This window comes from Gossypium raimondii, chromosome 1 (genome assembly GCF_025698545.1).
Source record: "Gossypium raimondii isolate GPD5lz chromosome 1, ASM2569854v1, whole genome shotgun sequence".
In the NCBI taxonomy this organism is placed as follows: Eukaryota; Viridiplantae; Streptophyta; class Magnoliopsida; order Malvales; family Malvaceae; genus Gossypium; species Gossypium raimondii.
The window spans coordinates 47,190,650-47,209,224 of record NC_068565.1 but is presented as its reverse complement, the minus strand read 5'-3'; the positions used below and the strand labels follow the sequence as shown (position 1 = coordinate 47,209,224).

The following is an 18,575-nucleotide window of genomic DNA, read 5'->3' as shown; positions in this document are numbered from 1 at the left end:
AAACTGTAATATAGTTCAGTACAACTAAATACTGTAGAAGTATTTCGAAGATCGTGTCTAAGGGAGACTAGAATAAATTATGAAAACACTTTTACAATAATAAGTCTAAATAGTACTAATTAACCCCTGTATTGCAATAAACTATAAAATATCTTCATGAGATAAAATAAATAAATAAGAAAAATCAATAAACCAATCAGGAAGATTAATTGGCTTTAGGGTTGGTAACTAATTACGGATTCAGGTTTTAGAGTGGATTAGCTACCGATTAACTAATTACTACCTCCCGACCTCTAACTAACTAATTAATTGGTTGATACTCTCTTATCTCCCGACCTCATTTTTTCAAAACGGACAAATTACGATTTACTCGGTTCTACTTATCTCCTGACCTCGTCTAGCCTATGATAACCTCCTAGGGTTTTAAATCCTAGTGGTTTAAGCATATGTAATTCATACCAACTAACCCCTCTCAAGAAACCCTAAATCCTTCGTTAATCATATCTCTATCCACTCATTAATATCCTTTAAGGGATTTAGCCAATCATGTTATTCATAATCTCAACTCCAATTGAATTAATTATGTAAAGAGCACGACCGATTCGGAAGAGAAAAGATATTTGAATTATCGTGGATTAAATATCTAATAAGGAATGAAGTAGCAAATAGATTGATTAGATTAAATGGATTAAATAATTAAATCAAATGCAATAACATGTACACTGTAATACTTCAATTAAATAAATAAACTCTTGAATCAAAACTGATTTCAAGAGGAAAACCAAAAGAGTTATGAAAAGATGAAAGAAAAATAATTTAATTCTACTCCTAAATTACTAGGGTTTTTGAAGGCGTCTAGGACAACTTAGTTATATCAAACCCCTAATGTATTATTTAGAGAAGTGTTGGCAGCCCAAATTAAGTCTTTGGCACGTCCTAAGTCTTCGTGTAAGTTTGATTGCGTGGATGAAAATAACCTTGATAAACTTGGGCAGTACGTCGACTTGTGCCGCACCACACCACACCAAGTTTATGGCGCAACAAGACATGCATTTTCTATCTTAATCATTCGTTTTGTGCCTTGATGTCGAGGGAAGCTTGTGCATCACTCGTCCATTGCTTCCATGTCAATTGGGCCATTATATCTTCATTCTATACACTCAATTAAGCATATTAGTACTACCTAAGGCCCATGTTGGCCTATTGGGTCACAACGCTTATAAAATGTTTTAAAAAACTCTTATTTTATTAATAGTTAACCGAAGGCCTAAATATCGAAAACATAAGTTAAAATACTAAATTGCTTATAAAAGAAACTCCTTAAGTGTGGAATTGACCCGAATTGACTACTACCTTTAATGGCAGGTCAAATACCCCCACGCTTGAGTCTTTTACTTGTCCTCAAGCAAACAAAACAAAACAAAATAAAACCCAAAAATAACTGAAACTGAAAATAGGAAATAAACATGCAAAGAAAATAAAATGTACATTAGTCGGCTTGGTACACGAGACTGGATCAGAGCATTGACACTAGGAAGACTTTCCTAAATAAATATATAACCCTAGCTAGAAATTTAAAGAATTCAAAGTTATTTACACATAAGAAAATTAGTTCAATAAATTACAAAGCAAACAAGAAAATTAAATATATAGCTCCATTAAAATGTATATACGAATATAATATTTATTTTTGCAAGGTATAGTTGGTTCGAATATTTTTTTCCTACTCGATATTCGTCCATGCTTTGAACTCTAATGCACTAGTACTTCACCGTATAATCCCTTATGATTTATTTATTTGTGCCAACACGATTGAGATTTTTCTCGGGCACTTTTTATAAGGGTTATACTAGTCATACTGCATTGTTTCAATAACCATGGATTTTACCGAGTATTTAACATCCTATACTTCTACAAATATAATTACCTATTTGTATCTACCTTTATCACTTTGTATATTTAATATATTTTTCCTATTTATAGTCTAATAAACTGAAATAATTAGTCTAAATATAAACAACCTAAATTATTTAATTTCAAGCTAGAATTACAATTTAAACAAACAACCTAAGTATATACTCGATCAATAACTTGTATTTCTACAAGCTCAAGCACATAGAAAACATGCAAAGAAAAATTAAGAATTTAAAACTATTAAAAAAAAGCAAAGAAAATAATTGAAAAGAAAATTTTTAAATTTTTCCTAAGTCACCCCCCACATGTTATTCGGCACATTGTCTCTAATGTGAAATAAAATATGTAAATGAGAGAGATTATTCGATTTTCTTAGTTCGTGCAATACAATTGGTGGGACTACTCCCCCTTATCGGTTTTGACTTTATATTGTTGTGCAGTAAAAAAATTAAGGTTCCTGCTAAGAAAAACTAAACACACTATATATAATATTAAAGTATTAAATACTTAAATACTTAAAAACTAAAACTAAAACATTCTGAATAAAATAAAAATATTAGGCCCATAAAAATGAAATTTAATTGAAATTGTCTAAAATTAGTCGAAATCAAGACCCAACACCTTATCTGTTTTACTTGGCTCGCCTTTCAGATCTTCCTTCGGATCTTCTTCGGGGTCTTCCTCTTCTTCTAATTCTCTCTCTTTCTTCATTTTGCTCGATTCGATCATTACCTTGTACTTAGCTATTGGGAATTGTGGCAGCTGTAACTCGTTTTTCCTTGTATAGTCTTCAAATATTGGTTCGGGTTCTTGCATCCATCAAATAATCCATTCCGAATTGGGTAACACATTCTCGCCTTGATGTGGTTTGGTCTTTATTGCTCTATTTCATTTCCAATTCCCTATAAGGTACTCCACATTCAGTTCCAAGATCGAAAACATGCCTGGTTGTAAGACACGACTCGATCGTCTAATAGGCACATTCGCTTGTCGACATATGGATGTTACTAAGTGTGGGAAAAATAATTCCACCTCGTTTTTCTGTGCAAATTAGAGCATGCTTCAATATATCCACATTCCTACACAAATTAGTTCCTTTTGTTAAAATTGCATACAACAAAATTTCCTAGAACGTATCGATATTGGACTTGCCCATCACTGGGAAAATTTGAGTACTGATGAATTTCAACCACATCCGTGTCGTTGGAGTTAACTTCGCCTGAGAGAATGTATTCCTAAGTGGCATTCCACTCATCCTTCCAGTCCATTTGGAGTTTGATTGTGTCATTCATATTCTTTCTCGGGAAATACATTAGGTTAATTCATTGTTTGAAATCAAAGAAATATAGTGAAATATCATAATACCTTGCTATTTCGGGAGGCAAGATAGTTATTTCCTTCCCTCAAATTGAAAATCGCATCCATGGTACCTCCGCCGGACTATTCACATCCGTCTTCTTAAAAGTGGTGTAAAATTTGTGGATGATCGGGAGGCACATCGGTTTGGTTAGGATTGTGCAGAACTTCTCCCATCAATGGTATTGGATTGACTCATGCATTTCGTTCTTCAATGCATCCATGGATTCGAAACCTCGTTCTTGTAACGGAATTTTATGTTAAGCAGCAAAAAGGTTATTTTTTAGTTCCCTTCCCCGAAGGTAGGTGTGTCTATCTGCCATGGATTCCCTATTGAGATGGTTACTATACATAGTTTTGGGGTTTTGAAACAGAGGAAATATAGAGTATTCGTAAAATCCCTAAGAAAAGGGTCACAAATGTTGATTTGGGTGGCTATGATAGCTTGAAGGGTTTAGTAGCTGCTAAAGGCAATATATAGAAGCCATCTAGGGTTTTACTTTTCATCCATACTTGGTGAAAATCTCTAAAGATCCCGTCTAATCAAGAACAGAAAGTTGCCAAAAATGGCTTGCATCTCACGCCACAGGGAGTCCATGGCATGACACGACAATAGTTTCCCCCTATTTGTATTATATGTAAGGGTGTGCTGCGCCATAGGTATGGTGTGGTGCAACATGATGATAAAATTCATCTTTCTTAGGCTCGCAATGGTTGTGTCGCGCCATGGGATTGTTATGTTGCGACATGGCTTCGATTTGGCCTCTCCAGTACTTGTAGAGGGTCCTCAGTTGCCAGTACATGCCTCCTACTCATGTTTAGCTTTTCCATTGTTATCAGAAACCTATTTCCTACTAATTCTAACACAAAATAACTACTTTAATTCCTAATCTAACAAATTAAAAAAAAATTAGTGTACAATATTTACAAAATAAATAAGTTCGATAGTTAAAAATCTATGTCGTGCTATCAGACTTAACCGGCCTTGAACTTTACCATTAATTTCAACTGTCGATCTTGATCGTCGCATGCCTTCCAATCATTCATTCTTCTACTAAAGTCTCACTATTTATCTAGTTCTTTCCTTTTATAAGTTCCTACACATGCATAACTCAAGAAATGCCTTCGATCATGGTCATTAGGGATTAAATTAAATAAAAAATAATATTCCATCCTAAGCAGTCCCTCACTTTGGGAGTCTTGGTCACACTTGAACACTTCTACCTCGTCATCGATTTTTATAATAAGCTCATCTCGCACTAGATCAATAGTCCTACCAACAAAATTGATGGGAATTATGAATCCCCATACATTGACCAATGTATCCTCGAGCACACCTTCTGGGTGCACCAAAGATCCATCAGCTAATTGTATCATTATTGATGTCTTTTTTAATTCCCCAAGTCTAATTTTTTGATAGATCGATAGGGGCATTCAATTTATACTAGCCACTAAATCGCAACGGGCTTTGCTACAATATTGATCCCCTATCTCTATTAAGATCGTAAAACTACCTATATCTTTTAATTTCGAGGGTATCTTCAATATTCTATAAGTTGAGATTACTGGTTTAGGCACAAATTTGATTACCTCCTCGATCGACTCACGGTGCTCGATTTCTTTCTCTTTCATGAGTTAGTTGACATTTTTGAGAATCACTTCCTCTTCATGAATGGGATTGCTAGGTGACTTCAATTCTTTGCCCGATCACAAAGTGATTGCTTTTACGTGCTCTTTCCCATCTCTTCGAGGGTTGTTTTCCGTATTGCTAGGGAGACTCACCCCTTTACTTTTGACACATCATCATCAATTGGCTCATTTGGTCGTAGAGGCTATATATTCGGGATTCAAGTCATCCACACATAGGTTGGACTTGTCCAATATTTATCTTCAGAGTTTGCATCTCCCTTTCTAGTCGATCAAATCTTTAACAATATGCAGTATTGTCGTTACCCACGATTCGTTATTGTAATGGCGGAGGTTGATATGGATTTTGTCAAGGTTGGGCTTGATTTGCTCCTCCTTGGTTACCTCCCCACTTGAGGTTTGGATGATCCCTTCAACCGAGATTATAGGTTTTTGAATAGGGATCTCGACTCTATTATTTACGTAGCTTGCTTTCTTCGGTTAGTTCTCATGGTGTGGCTTTGTTCTTGTCAGCTTGACAGGCGTTTCCAAATGGTTAAGCTTCTTTAAGATTCATTAGAATCTATCATCATCGTTCTCTTTTTTCATAGCTTTTAGCGTTGGTGGCTTGGATTGGTACATGAATCTCTCATTAGGCCACATGTACGAATACATGGTTATATCATCAATAATTTTATAGGCTTGTCCTTAGGTACGAAACATGAGAGATTCGTTGGATGCTCTGCCTAGACTAGACTTGATATGTTCGTTGACACTGTTATAAAATATTTGGATCTGAAGCCATGCTTGCAGTTCGTGATATGGGCACTTCCTTAGCATAATATTAAAACGCTTTCAAGCCTCGTACAAGGATTCACCTTCAATTTGTTTAAAATTGGTGATTTCTCACCTCAACTCAATGGTTCGACTAATCAAGAAAATTTTATAGAGAATTTTTTCCGCTAGATCATTCCATGTGGTGATGGAACCCAGTTCTAATGAGTCCAACCAATTGGTCGCATTGTCGCATAAGGAAAACGAAAATGACCGAAGACGCACGGCATTATCTGATACCCCGTTGTATTTGAAGGTGTCGCATAGTTGAAGAAACCACAAGTACTGATTCGGGTCTTCAACCATGTTTCCTTTGAACTGAAGTGTGTTTTGGATCATTTGGATCGTAGCCATTTTTATTTCAAAATTTTTTGTGTCAATCGTTGGCCACTCAATGCTTCATCGCACCACGTCTAGTGTAGGTAGGGCGTACTTATGCAATGTCCTTTGATCCATTGGGACTTTTTCTCGGTTATTTGCTTGTCACTCTTGTGGACCCTCAAGTAATGGATATTTTTGGGGTAAATTTATAACCGCGGTTGGATTGACATTCATTGCTCGACAGTTGCATCTAAGTAGTTGCTTCAGATCTAGGTGTGGTTCGATTGGAATGCTGGAGCTTCGAGTCATAAACAACTTGAAAAGAAAATAAAAATAAAAATAATTAAACAAATATTAAATATAGTATCTATAGGTCATAATATTCCTACTTATCTTATTAATTTTAAAAATTTGTTTTCAAAATTTATTGTCAAAACATCCCCGACAATGGTGCCAACAACTTGACTGCCTATAGTAAAATATAACACCAAAAATATAAGAATTTAAAATATCGGTGTTCGCAAGTGCACGAGTCAAATTGTAATATAGTTTAGTATAATAAAATACTTTAGAAGTATTCTGTTGATCGTGCCCAAGGGAGGCTGGAATAAATTATGAAAACACTTTTATAATAATAAGTCAAAATAGTACCAATTAATTACTATATTACGATAAACCGTAAAACATATAAATGAGATAAAAATAAATAAATAAAATAAGAAAAATAAACAAACAACTTAAAATGAATTAACCATCAGGAAGAGTCGTTCATTTCAAGGTTTGTAACTAACTTCGGATTATGGTTTTAGGGTGGGTTAGCTACCGATTAATCAATTATTACATCTCGGCCTCTAATTAACTAATCAATTGGTTGATACTCTCTTATCTCTCGACCTCACTTTCTCAACCAGGATAAATTACAATTTACTCAGTTTCACTTATCTCTCAACCTCGTCTAGCCTATGATAACTTCCTAGGATTGTCAATCCTAGTAGTTTAAGCATACGTAATTCATAGCAACTAACCCCTCTTGAGAAACCCTAAATCCTCCGTTAATCACATCCCCATCCACTTATTAATCTCCCCAAAGGGATTTAAACACTCTTGTTATTCATAATCCCAACTCCAATTAAATTAATCATGTGAAGAGCATGACCGATTTGAAAGAGAAAAATATATTTGAATAATCATGGATTGAGTATTGAATGAGGAACGAAGTAGCAAATCAATTGATTGAATTAAAAAATTAAATCAAATGTAAGAAAAAGTAAATTGAAATACTTCAATTAAATAAATAAACTCTTGAATCAAAATTGATTTCAAGAGGAAAAACAAAAGAGTTATGAAAAGCCAAAAGAAAAATAATTTAATCCTACTACTAAACTACTAGAGTTTTTAAAGGCATCTAGGACAATTTAGTTACATCAAACCCTTGATGTCATATTTATAGAAGTGTTGGCAGCCAAAATTAGGTCTTCGGCATGTCCTAAGTCTTCGTATAAGGCTGATTGCACGGACGAAAATAGCCTCGATAAACTTGGGCAATGCGTCAACTTGTGTCATTCCACACCCAACCTATGGCACGACACGACACACATGTGTTGCCTTAGTCGTTCATTTTGTGCCTTGACGTCCCAGGAAGCTTGTGTCAATTGGGTCTTTATATCTTCATCTTACACAATCAATTTAGCATATTAGTACCACTAAAGGCCCGTGTCAACCTATTGGGTCACAACACTTACAAAATGTATTAAAAACACTTATTTTATTAGTATTTAATCCTAAGGCCTAAATACCGAAAACGTAAATTAAAATACTAAATTGCTTAGAAAACAAACTCCTTAAGTGCAGAATTGACCCGAATTGACTACTACATTTGACGACAGGTCACTCAACTCACAATGAAGACTTGTTAGTGCAGCATGAAACTAGATTTGGGAATTCTCTGTCAGGTAATTAGGTCTATTTAAGCATTGATGGTGTCGTTAAGACAGACTCAAGAACTACATCAGTTGGGGGAGTTTTATGTGACAGAAATGGAGATTGGATTCTGGGGTACAACTGTTATTTGGGGTAGTGTTCAATATTTGATGTCAAATTATGGGATATTCTGGATGGTCTGCTTCTTCTTCAGGCCACAGGTACCAAAGGGTGACAATTCAAAGTGATTTCTTGGAAGTGGTCAAGGTTCTCCAAGACACTCCATCGATAGCATCGAGTTATGCTTTAATCAGGCGTATCCAACAACTTTTTATGTATGTCGGACACTAGCGTTTACGACACGTCTCAAGGAGGATAACCAAGCTACTGGTCGTATAGCTAAAAGGTCTCGGATGGAAAAGAGGGCTTGCAGGTGTTTGATGATCCTCCTAGGTTGATGCTAGCAATCCTTTACTCTGATAAAGCAAGTGGTGTTTTTGCTCAATTTAATATAATGTAATTTGACTATTTTGTTTCTTTTCACAAAAAAATTATTTAAGAATAGTAAATTTTACATCACATTACACGTCAAGCAGTCTAACAACAAAAATAACCTTAACTTTATACACTCAAGAGAAATATATAACCCGTCTTTGATTCCAAAAAAAATTGATCCACCCTAACAATTGATCTTAGCAAGTAAAATAACTTTCCATGTATGCTATGTGGGTTGTCCATGCCACCATGGTTAAAATTTTGGAGCATAAATGCGCGAAAACCTTCACCAATTTCCCTGATACTTATCATTTGATTGTTTTGTGACATTTGTTGGTCCGAATAGTCATATGAACTCATCAAAAGTTATAACCCAAATTCTAAGTCATTAGGTATCACTTTTTTTTTAAAAGCGAGCAACTTTTCTAAAAGTGCTCCCGTATTAAAAGAACCCCGCAAAAAATTTAACCTTCAGACGAAAAACTTAAACTCATTTCTCTAAACCTTAAAAAGAGTGAATTGATGGCCTCAAGCATAGGTGCATTTTAGGTAGTACCTTTTTTCACTCCACAGCTATTTCAAAGCACTTACACATAAGATTAGACTTTTGTGCCAGAATTTGATTCTGCCTAAGTGTTTCCAATGCATTTGAACAAATGATGACCCTTGATTATTTGAGATGCCAGTCCAAATCCTGGAACAAGTTTTGCTGTTTGATTCCTATAGTTTGGTTTTCACAGTAGATCCCTTTCGTTATTGCATCTGATGAATTTAAGCCAAAGAAAAGAAGTAGGGAAAGGGAATATTTGTACAAAAATATTGGCAAACTGCAACGGTTCATCATGGTTTTTACTTCACCAACTTGAAGACCTTAGAGTACAAGCAAAAAGATGATAAGCTAGAAATTACTTGTCTTTGAGATGGAGAGAGATGGGATGGTTTACATAGTATTTTCTATCCCTTGGGGAGTGCTAAAAAGGGTTCTTTGAAGTTGGAATATTAACAATTTTGTCAGATCCATCAATGCCCACATCAACACTGATTGCTTTAGCATTGTTTTTAACTGGCAATTCTTGCAGGCCATTGCTTTTGTCATCAGTTTCTGTGTTTTTCCCATCTTTGCTTTTACCCCACACCACAGTGTAAAGCCCTAAGACTATAATAATGGCTCCAAGTATGCTGAAATCAACCAAAAATGAGCAATTAAGGAAAACAATGCAGAATCCACTAGATGAATCAGACATCTAATTTGTTTAATGGTTACTAAAGCCACAAAAAAAAGCTACTTCACAATGCATTCTGTCGCTATCTGCATTAAGTATCTCTAATAATCATCCAATGTTTGTTGAAGATCAAAACTCAATACCTTCCAAGGTGGAGTTTTTCTGCTAAAATAATGGCCCCTAGTGCAGCAGTGATGATCATACATAGAGGACTAAAAGATGTTACAAATACCGGTCCTCGTTCCCGGATCACGACTCCTTGCACGTAATACGTGATTCCAGAGCACACTATTCCCTAATCAATCACAAATATATGTTAAAATGGTCAAGTATACATGTGTCTGCTTGGTTTTTTATGGGGCACTTACAGAGTAAGTTGCAGCAAGAAGCCTTGAGTCCCAGCCTATTTTCCAGGCACTAAGGTCACGGACCATAACCAGGGACACTCCTGCACCTTCTAACATTCCCATGAAACATATCCAAGCTGTAAGAGAGAGTTCAGCCGGGTACTTCTTCAATGTGAAGGACTGAACCAGAAATCATAACCCAATATTAGCTCATAAATAAGTTTAATCAACTTTCATTTTTTTTAGAATGTTTTGACTCACTTGCAAAATAAAGAAGCTTGACCAGCAAAAGACGCTTCCAAGAAGCATTATTGTTCCGGTAACCCGGTGTTTATCTGCAGATTCAGCGGTAGTTCCATGGTGTATAGCTCCTCCGGACTTGACAAAGTCAATAATGGGACCTTTGTACAAAGTCATCACCATTGCTCCCATGACTGTGATTGCAGTTCCAATAATCTTTGCCACACTTCGTATCTTCTTCACGTTGATTTTCTCTAACCTAAACAACGATAAATGCCTTCAATATCCTATTGACAGTACCAATACCCAGTGTGTGGATATACAAAAAACTAAATGGAAAAAGAATAAAGATAATGGAACTTGGAAAACTATTTGAGGTGGTGGATATTGGTTTGAACATTTCACCTAAAAATCATTGCCATTATGAAGGTAACGGCAGGAACTATGTTAAGGAAAGCCGACGCATATGTTGCTGATGTGTACTTCATTCCCAAAAAGTATAAATTCTGGTCAAGCACTGGCCTGTTTCACCAAATCAACAACATCGATTACACCTTTGCATTCTTGGTTTGCAGTTGACAATATTCCATTTTCTTTTCCATTGTATCATATATACATATATGCTAAACGAAGAAAAATCATCATCTTTGCATGAATGTGTAAAGCCTTTTCGAATCGGAGATCAATAAGTTTCATGATCAGAAACCATATATATGTATACATGTATGTATGCAGGTATTTACATATGTAGAAGCAGTTTAGATACATATGGAGATACAAAGAAAGAAGAGAGTTTTAGAGCATTACTCGAGGAAACCGAGAATGACAATCCTGAGGAAGATAGGGAGGGTCATCTTTGGCCTTATTTTCCTGCAGAAAGAAGGATGTAAAGCAGTGATAACTAAGGTTAAGGGTTTAAGAAATTAATATTATGAATGTGGTGTGAGATGAGTGAGAGGGTATTCTCATTTTACTGGACAACATGATACTGCGCCATGCTCACAATCTAGAGATATTGGCAGGAAACTCAATTGTCCCTCAACACTTAAACCAACCAAGGACCTCTACATATAGGAGTTTTTCCGATAATAAAGCCTTTAGGGAGCGGTGAGTGCTCAAAGAGGATAATATATACTAGATTGTGAACACAATGTGTGATCTAAGAAAATGAGAGGGAGAAGAAGGGGGAACCTTTCAAGAAGAAAAGCAAAGGGTGCAATGACAATGGTGGCAGCAACATGACGATAAGTAGCAAGGATGAAATTGCTCATGCCATGCTTCAAAGAAACCATGGAGATTATGTACATCCCTGCATATCCAAACTGCAGAGACACCATTGACAGGTATGGTTTAAATTTGTTCAACATGTTCCTCAAAGCTGCGCATGGCGTTTGGCCTCCCATAATCTTCGCTCTCTCTCTCTCTCTTACTTATCAAGTACTTACTCGCTCTTAGGTTGACACACTTCTGAATGAGATACGGCCTTCTTATAGACAAGAAAATGCAAAGGCGTGGTCAAAGGCTTGCCACGGAGGTTATTGGTCTTGAGTAATTATATGTGTGAGACAATGTGCTGGTAGTATATATGGATTTTAGTTTGGTTATTACGTTCTAGTCTAAATTATTATACTAGTTTGATTTTTATTTGTATTTCGATTATATTATACTCGTAATTTTTTATTAAAAAAATTATTAATCTCATATTTTTGTTTCAGTACGGTTAATATTCATGATAAAATCACAAAATAGATATTATTATATTTGCGTTATTAAATCTAAATTTTGTCACACGAAAGGCAAAAGAAAATATAATTTATTTAATAATAAATATAGGTAGAGTGGCTACAAACCTATATTTTAATATTCGATTATTGGATTTATAATTTTATTTTTTATTTAAAGATAATATAAAAGTATAGAAAGATAAAATGTCATCATAATAATATTAATTATATATATATATATATTTAAAAATAATTCTATAATTTCATAATTGATTTGGTCATTAGGGTGACATCAATTCAGTGAAATATTTAAATAATAAATTTTATCACACTCATGATGTTAAAATTATTGTGAAAGAAAATATTTTAGGTTAAATATATTTTTTAAAATTTATTTAATAATGATTATAGGTGGAGTGGTAACAAACTTATATTTTAATACTATTGAACATGTGTTCGATTATTGGATTTGTAATTTGTAATTTGTAATTTTTATTTAAAAATAATATAAAAATATAAAAAGACAAAAGTGTATCATAATAATATTAATTATAATTAAAAATATTTCGTAATTTCATAATTGAGTTGATGATCCGGATGAGGTGACACCAACTCAATGAAATACTTAAATAATAATAAATTTTATTACACCCATGATGTGGGTGAACGAAAATATTTTATATTAAAACAATATGTTTATAAAAATATATTAACAAATTATTATTAGTGGATTGGTAAAGGTTTTTATATGAATTTGTTAGTTTTATGTTCAATTTCTAAATAATGTTTTTAAGTTATTTTATTTAAAGGATATATAAAAGTAGTATGAAAATAATACTCTTATAATAAAATTAATTATCTTTTAAGATAAGAGTAACTCGTGATACCAACTCAACCAACTACTTTATATATAGTATGGATTATAGATTCATGTGCTTACAAGTTATTTGACTATAGTTTGAATTTCAAGTATTCTAATGTTTGACTTGAATAGCTTGTGAATTTATTTGAATTTTAATTTTAATATATATTTTATCTTTAATTGATAATTTTAATTTAACTCAAGTTCGAGTATAAGTAATTGATTTTGAAATTGGGTACGAGATTCAAAATTTACTTTTCACGAGATGAATAAGCATAGATCTTTTCATTGGCAACTTTGGGTAATGAACTTTTTACCTCAAACCGATTTCATCAAAATTCGATTTAAATAACAAAAATATATTTAAATTTAAATTTAATTAAAAATATTAATATTAATATAAAATTTGTAAATATTTTATTACCAACAATATCAATGAAACAGATCATCGAATTAAACTAAATTTTAGTTTAGACCTGGAAAGTTTTTAATATTCAATTGTGACCCAAATCGAGTTAGAACATAAACATATGCATAAACTTAATTGAATGAGTTCAAATAATTCTTATAATTTAGGTTGATTGAGTCATAGTTTGGTTGGCATTGACATTGTTGCCTATACAAAAGGACGTGGATTTGAGCACATTGAAAACGTATTTATCCTCCTAATGAAATATTGAGGAGGGGCTATAGGTAAAATTTTAAACAATTTGTATATAAACAAATTCTTAAAATCTAAAAAAAGGAAATCCAATAAAATTTGAAAACTTGTAAGAGTATGAACTCCACTCCATTACACTATAAATAAAGCAAAAGAAATGCATTATTTTCCAATAAATGTGTAAAAGTCCAATAAGGCACTAACTCTTAACTCTAACTCTCACTCTAGTTTAGAGTCCCCTTATCCATGAAACCCAAAACAACCACTCCTTCCACAACCCACTTTGCTTTGTTCATAGAATCACAGGAAAATAAAATAAAATAATAAGGAAAATAAAAATAAAGGAGGTCTGTATGGGTGGATCTCTCTTATGCTTTTGCCTTTATGTATTGATTTATTTGGTTTGGCCAGTAGGGATTCGATTCATTGACCACCAATCATTTTATTGTTAAGTGGGATGATGCAACTGCAGTGCTTTCCTTGTTTTCTATTTCGCGTTTATATGGTTTTGTCGAAAAACTTAAAAAATATTTTGAATTTCAATTTAATCTTAATTAATTCAACTTGAATAATTCGATTTGAGTTTCGAGTTTAGAGTTCGAGTGAAATTAAATTTCACAATTCAAATAACAGATCGGTATAAATATCCTTTGATCCCTATCAACTTTAAAAATAAGCAAAATGATCTCTCTCAACAAAAATTAAAAAATTCAAAATATTTATAAAAATTTTAAAATAATATTTTGAGAACCTAATTAATGATTCAAATGTATTATATCTTGGTTTGAATTTTTCAAAAGATATGATTTTAAATTTATGTGCTTTAACATGGAATTAGTTATCTTTGTAACAATATTTTTATTTGACATATGAAATTTTTTAATTTAACTTGAACAGTTTCACTCGATTAAAAAAATTTAAATCAAGTTAAAATGATAAAATAGAACTTGTGAAATCAAAATCTTTCCACTCAAATCGATCAAAGGCTAAACCAAGGAATATGAACTCCATTTCTAAATATCATTGGATACTTAAATTACCGTTTGAAAGCTCAGATTCATTTTATGGAATAATGGTTATCTTGACATTTAACTTCCAATGTTTGCATTTAAAAAAACACTTTTTCTCCCCGAATCTAGCACAAATTTGGACCTAGGTTTTCACTCCATCCCTATTATAAGCTTTGCTTGTGTGACAGTTTAGATGTATGAATTTGATTTTGTACTTTATTGCTATAAAAAATCAGAGCAAGAATTCTTCATTTTATTTAAAATATTCATTTCTAATACCTACCACCATCGGCGGCGCAAGAGAGCTGGCAGATGCCTTGAACTCCACTCAAAAATGGAAATTTTAATACAATAATAAATTTATCTTTTGACCTCCCAAGAAAATTATAATCTACTTCTAACCCATCTTAAAATAGAAATGTTATAATCTAACCCTTTTCAAAATCGTAAGACCCTTCAAAAAATTTTAATTTTAATTTCAAAATGGCTTGTGGACAAAAAAAAAATTGTTAGAATATAAGTGGGATGATTGAATTAGACATTTGCAAAATTTCTGCTGTATTATTAAAGGTGGAATATAAATTTCCCAAAGAAAAAGAAGCTAAAAGATGGTATTTCAATATATTAATATTAATAATAATGATGAGTCTAGAGATGCAGAGGGAGTGAATGCAAAGTTGGTGCTTTCGGGTTTGGATTCCAACATGAAAATAAGGTTGGTTTGGTGGAATCCCACATGACTAATTGGAAACTTTCCAAATGGTTAAGCATGCTGTATTTTCATGGAGATTTGTTGTTAAAAACCTTATCGTTCATCCTCCCTAAATTTTCTACTTTTAGACGTTTAGGAAGGGATTTTAGGTAGCAAGGTATATTGCAATTATATGATTAGTGTTCATACTTTACTCAACTTTTGGAATTAGTCTTTTCACTTTAATTTTAGTTAATTTTAGACCTTGTAATTCACAGGTTTGTATTAGAGTGAGCGTTTGATTGAATTAAGTTGACAAGTCCTATTTTATCATTCTAACTCAATTTGAAAATTTTTCAAATCAAGTCAAGTGAAATAAAAATCGAGCCAAGTTGAATAGAGTGAAATTGTTCGAGTTAAATTTTAAAAAAATTAAACATTTCAAATTAAAATCTTATCACAATATAACTAATTCCATATTAGAGTACATAAATTTGAAATTATATATATTTGAAACTTTTCCAAAGCAAAATAATAATAATAAAATAAGACACTCTGGTATGATAAACTTGAATCATTAATTAACTTATTTCCCAAAATTATTATTTTAGAAAAATTTTAAGTTTCTATTTTTATATATATTATTTAGAATTTTGTTATTAATTTTATAATTTTTTTAAAATATAAAATTTGAAATTTTATAAATATTTTAATCTTAAAAATTATTTTGAATTTTTATTGAGAGAGATTAATTTGTTCATTTTCAAAATTGACAGGGACCAAAGGAATATTTATACCAATCTGTTATTCAAATTATTCGAGTTATTCGAATTATAAAATTCAATTCGACTCGAACTCGAATTATTTATTTGAATTGATTCTAATAACTCGATCCGATTGACTCGAAATTTTAATTTTTTTTTCAATTTTTTTGAATCGAAATGAATTTTGGTCAACCCTAATTTGTATATCTTAGTCCAATCCTTAACCGCAGTTAACTTGTGTTGTATTAAAATAAATGACATGGCAATTGTTTGATTTAATGTGTCAGCTTCCCCTATTAGAGGTTTTAGTTGACCCTGTTGAGGGTAAACATAAAGTTAACCACGAGGGAACATAGATGATCTCAAAGCATGCAACAAAGTTGAAGTTGATCAACCTATATCATTGATAAAGCTCACTAGCACAAAACAAAAGCTCAATTGGAGGATAATATAAAATTTTATTCTCTACAAAACGGCCTACATAATAATCACTTCACCTCGAAGGCACCTCTCATGCCAACCAACACGAAGGCGACACTTAGCACCAAGTTGCCTTACAATTGGCTATGAAAAGAAGACCACTCCACCATTTGTACACACAATATTAGCTTTGCATTAACAAGCAAGACAGAGAAGTACCTTTTTCTCTCCACCTTAAAATTTTCTTTTACCAAATTTGGTTGGCTAGCTTTAATACAATATGAAGTGTTCCGGTCGCAAATTTTCTTTTACCAAAATTGGGTACCTAGCTTTAATATAAAGTGAAGTGGTCCGATCGCAAGGTTCTTGAAATTGTTCTTATAGCAATTAATTGTAACAAGTATAAACAATAACACAAATAACAAGGTTTTTGGGAGCATGGTTGTCGTGATGTATCGTTAGAAACAAATTGTTTACAAGCACTGCATCATGTTAAAGGTACTTGATGATACAACAGTCAAATTCATATATCATTCATACCATCCGAGACATGTTGCGTCGAGATTGAGATATTGGTATTAGGCATGTGCATCGAGAATATAATAGGATGGTTGATTGCTTAGTAAAGGTTGCAGAAGAAATGATTATTGGCTTTTACTCTTGACCCCAACTTCCAGTCTCCTGATTTTTCTTTGAATGTGCTACGTGAGAATATTATTGATTTATCTTTTCCTAGATTGATTACTATATAATAACTTTTAGCCTCCTTAATAATAAAAAAAAACAATACTATATAGGCATTTGGTGTATCTTCAATTAGTCGATCAATTCAATTTCCTTGAAATGAAGATAAGATAGCTATTGATTTATATGCTTAAGTAGCATCCTCGACCTCTTGGACTCTATTTTTTCTTTCTTTTCTAGAATAGACTCTATACTTTCCGGTTTTCTTCATTTTATAGATGATTATATTCTTTTTCTGCTTATTTATAAGCGACATACAAATAAAAGATTATCATAAGAAATGATTATATGAAATTACGATGCTAAATTAGCATATATCTCATTTCAATCATTTAATGCCAACTCATCACTTTTGTACATGTCATTTGATACAAAATTACTAAAATTTCTACCTATTTGTTATAATATATTCTTCCAATTAACATTTCAATTATACTATAGTATGTTTTTAATCTATGTTTCGTGTTGGGTTGATTATTTATTTGTGTCAAATTACATAGTAAAATTTGAAGGTTAAATCATGCTCTAAATGTTTATACACTTTGTAAATTTGGAATTTAGTTTCCTTACTTTTATTTTCAAAATTTAAAATTTTATTGTTCGATTTAAAAATTCAAATCCAATTGTTACCATCATTAAAGTTATTCTATTGAAATCTCTAGTGTGACATTTTAAATTTTTTTAAATTCACTTGATAGTCATGTAACAATAAAAATAACGTCGAAAATACTAATTATAATTTTTTCTTAAAATCACATTTTGAATTTGTCATGATAAAATATTTTTTGTTAGAATAGTTTTCGTAAGAAAATTGATGTCTGCATTTTGATTGAAATAGTTAACAATATTAACTATTTAAACTAATTAAGGACATTATAAAAGTAGAAGGATCAAATATGTAAAAATTAAAGTATGTAGATTAAATCTCAATTCATGATAATCTAGGGGCCAAAAGAAATAGGAAGTCATGTATCAGTTTTAAGACTCTTTAAGGCATTCAAATTAATATAACTACCTATTATTTTAATTACAAAGTTAATGATATTTACTATTTCAACTAATTAATAACGTGATAAAAATATAGAGACCAAATTACATTAAAAATTAAAATTTAATATTTTCTAAAATGTAATAAAAAGGAGGAGAGAGAGAGAGCATTTATGGTGGGTGTACCCACGTGTCAAAAATAGAACTGCTTCGCTTCAGGTAAATTGATAATTATTTGACCAATTTAATTAAAAACAATCTTTCAAAAAGTTATAAAACTTTTTATAAAATCAAATAAAAAGATTGTTTTGAGTATAAATTGTTTTAGGTTAAATTCTCAATATGAACCTTCTATTATGTTTTAAATTTAGAATTTAGTATTCATATTTTAACTTGACATAATTTAATATTTATATTTTATAATATAATTGGTTAG

General features: G+C 32.1%; 1 protein-coding gene and 1 non-coding gene across 2 annotated transcripts; one reads left to right on the top strand and one right to left on the bottom strand.

Moving 5' to 3' along the window:
* Window positions 1-5,707: 5,707 nt before the first annotated feature.
* LOC128033261 (small nucleolar RNA R71) lies at window positions 5,708-5,813 on the top strand. Its single transcript, XR_008189514.1, has one exon. It is a non-coding gene; the product is annotated as a small nucleolar RNA R71 (small nucleolar RNA).
* Window positions 5,814-9,285: 3,472 nt separating this feature from the next.
* On the bottom strand, window positions 9,286-11,783 carry LOC105786152 (WAT1-related protein At4g08300). Its single transcript, XM_012612474.2, has 7 exons — window positions 11,468-11,783; window positions 11,084-11,146; window positions 10,682-10,798; window positions 10,298-10,535; window positions 10,058-10,216; window positions 9,833-9,984; window positions 9,286-9,645 (listed from the first exon to the last, which is right to left on the bottom strand). Exons 1-7 carry the CDS (start codon window positions 11,677-11,679, stop codon window positions 9,438-9,440), a joined length of 1,149 nt encoding a protein of 382 aa, XP_012467928.1. The 5' UTR covers window positions 11,680-11,783; the 3' UTR covers window positions 9,286-9,437.
* Between the last annotated feature and the right edge of the window lie 6,792 nt (window positions 11,784-18,575).

Excerpts from the sequence above, each read along its gene's own strand:
- LOC105786152 (XM_012612474.2), bottom strand. The coding sequence starts at position 11,679 with ATGGGAGGCCAAACGCCATGCGCAGCTTTGAGGAACATGTTGAACAAA. Across the intron at positions 10,536-10,681 it reads ATAATGGCAATGATTTTTAG|GTTAGAGAAAATCAACGTGA; the intron begins GTGAAATGTTCA and ends ATCGTTGTTTAG. Across the intron at positions 9,985-10,057 it reads TTCTTGCTGCAACTTACTCT|GGAATAGTGTGCTCTGGAAT; the intron begins GTAAGTGCCCCA and ends GTGATTGATTAG.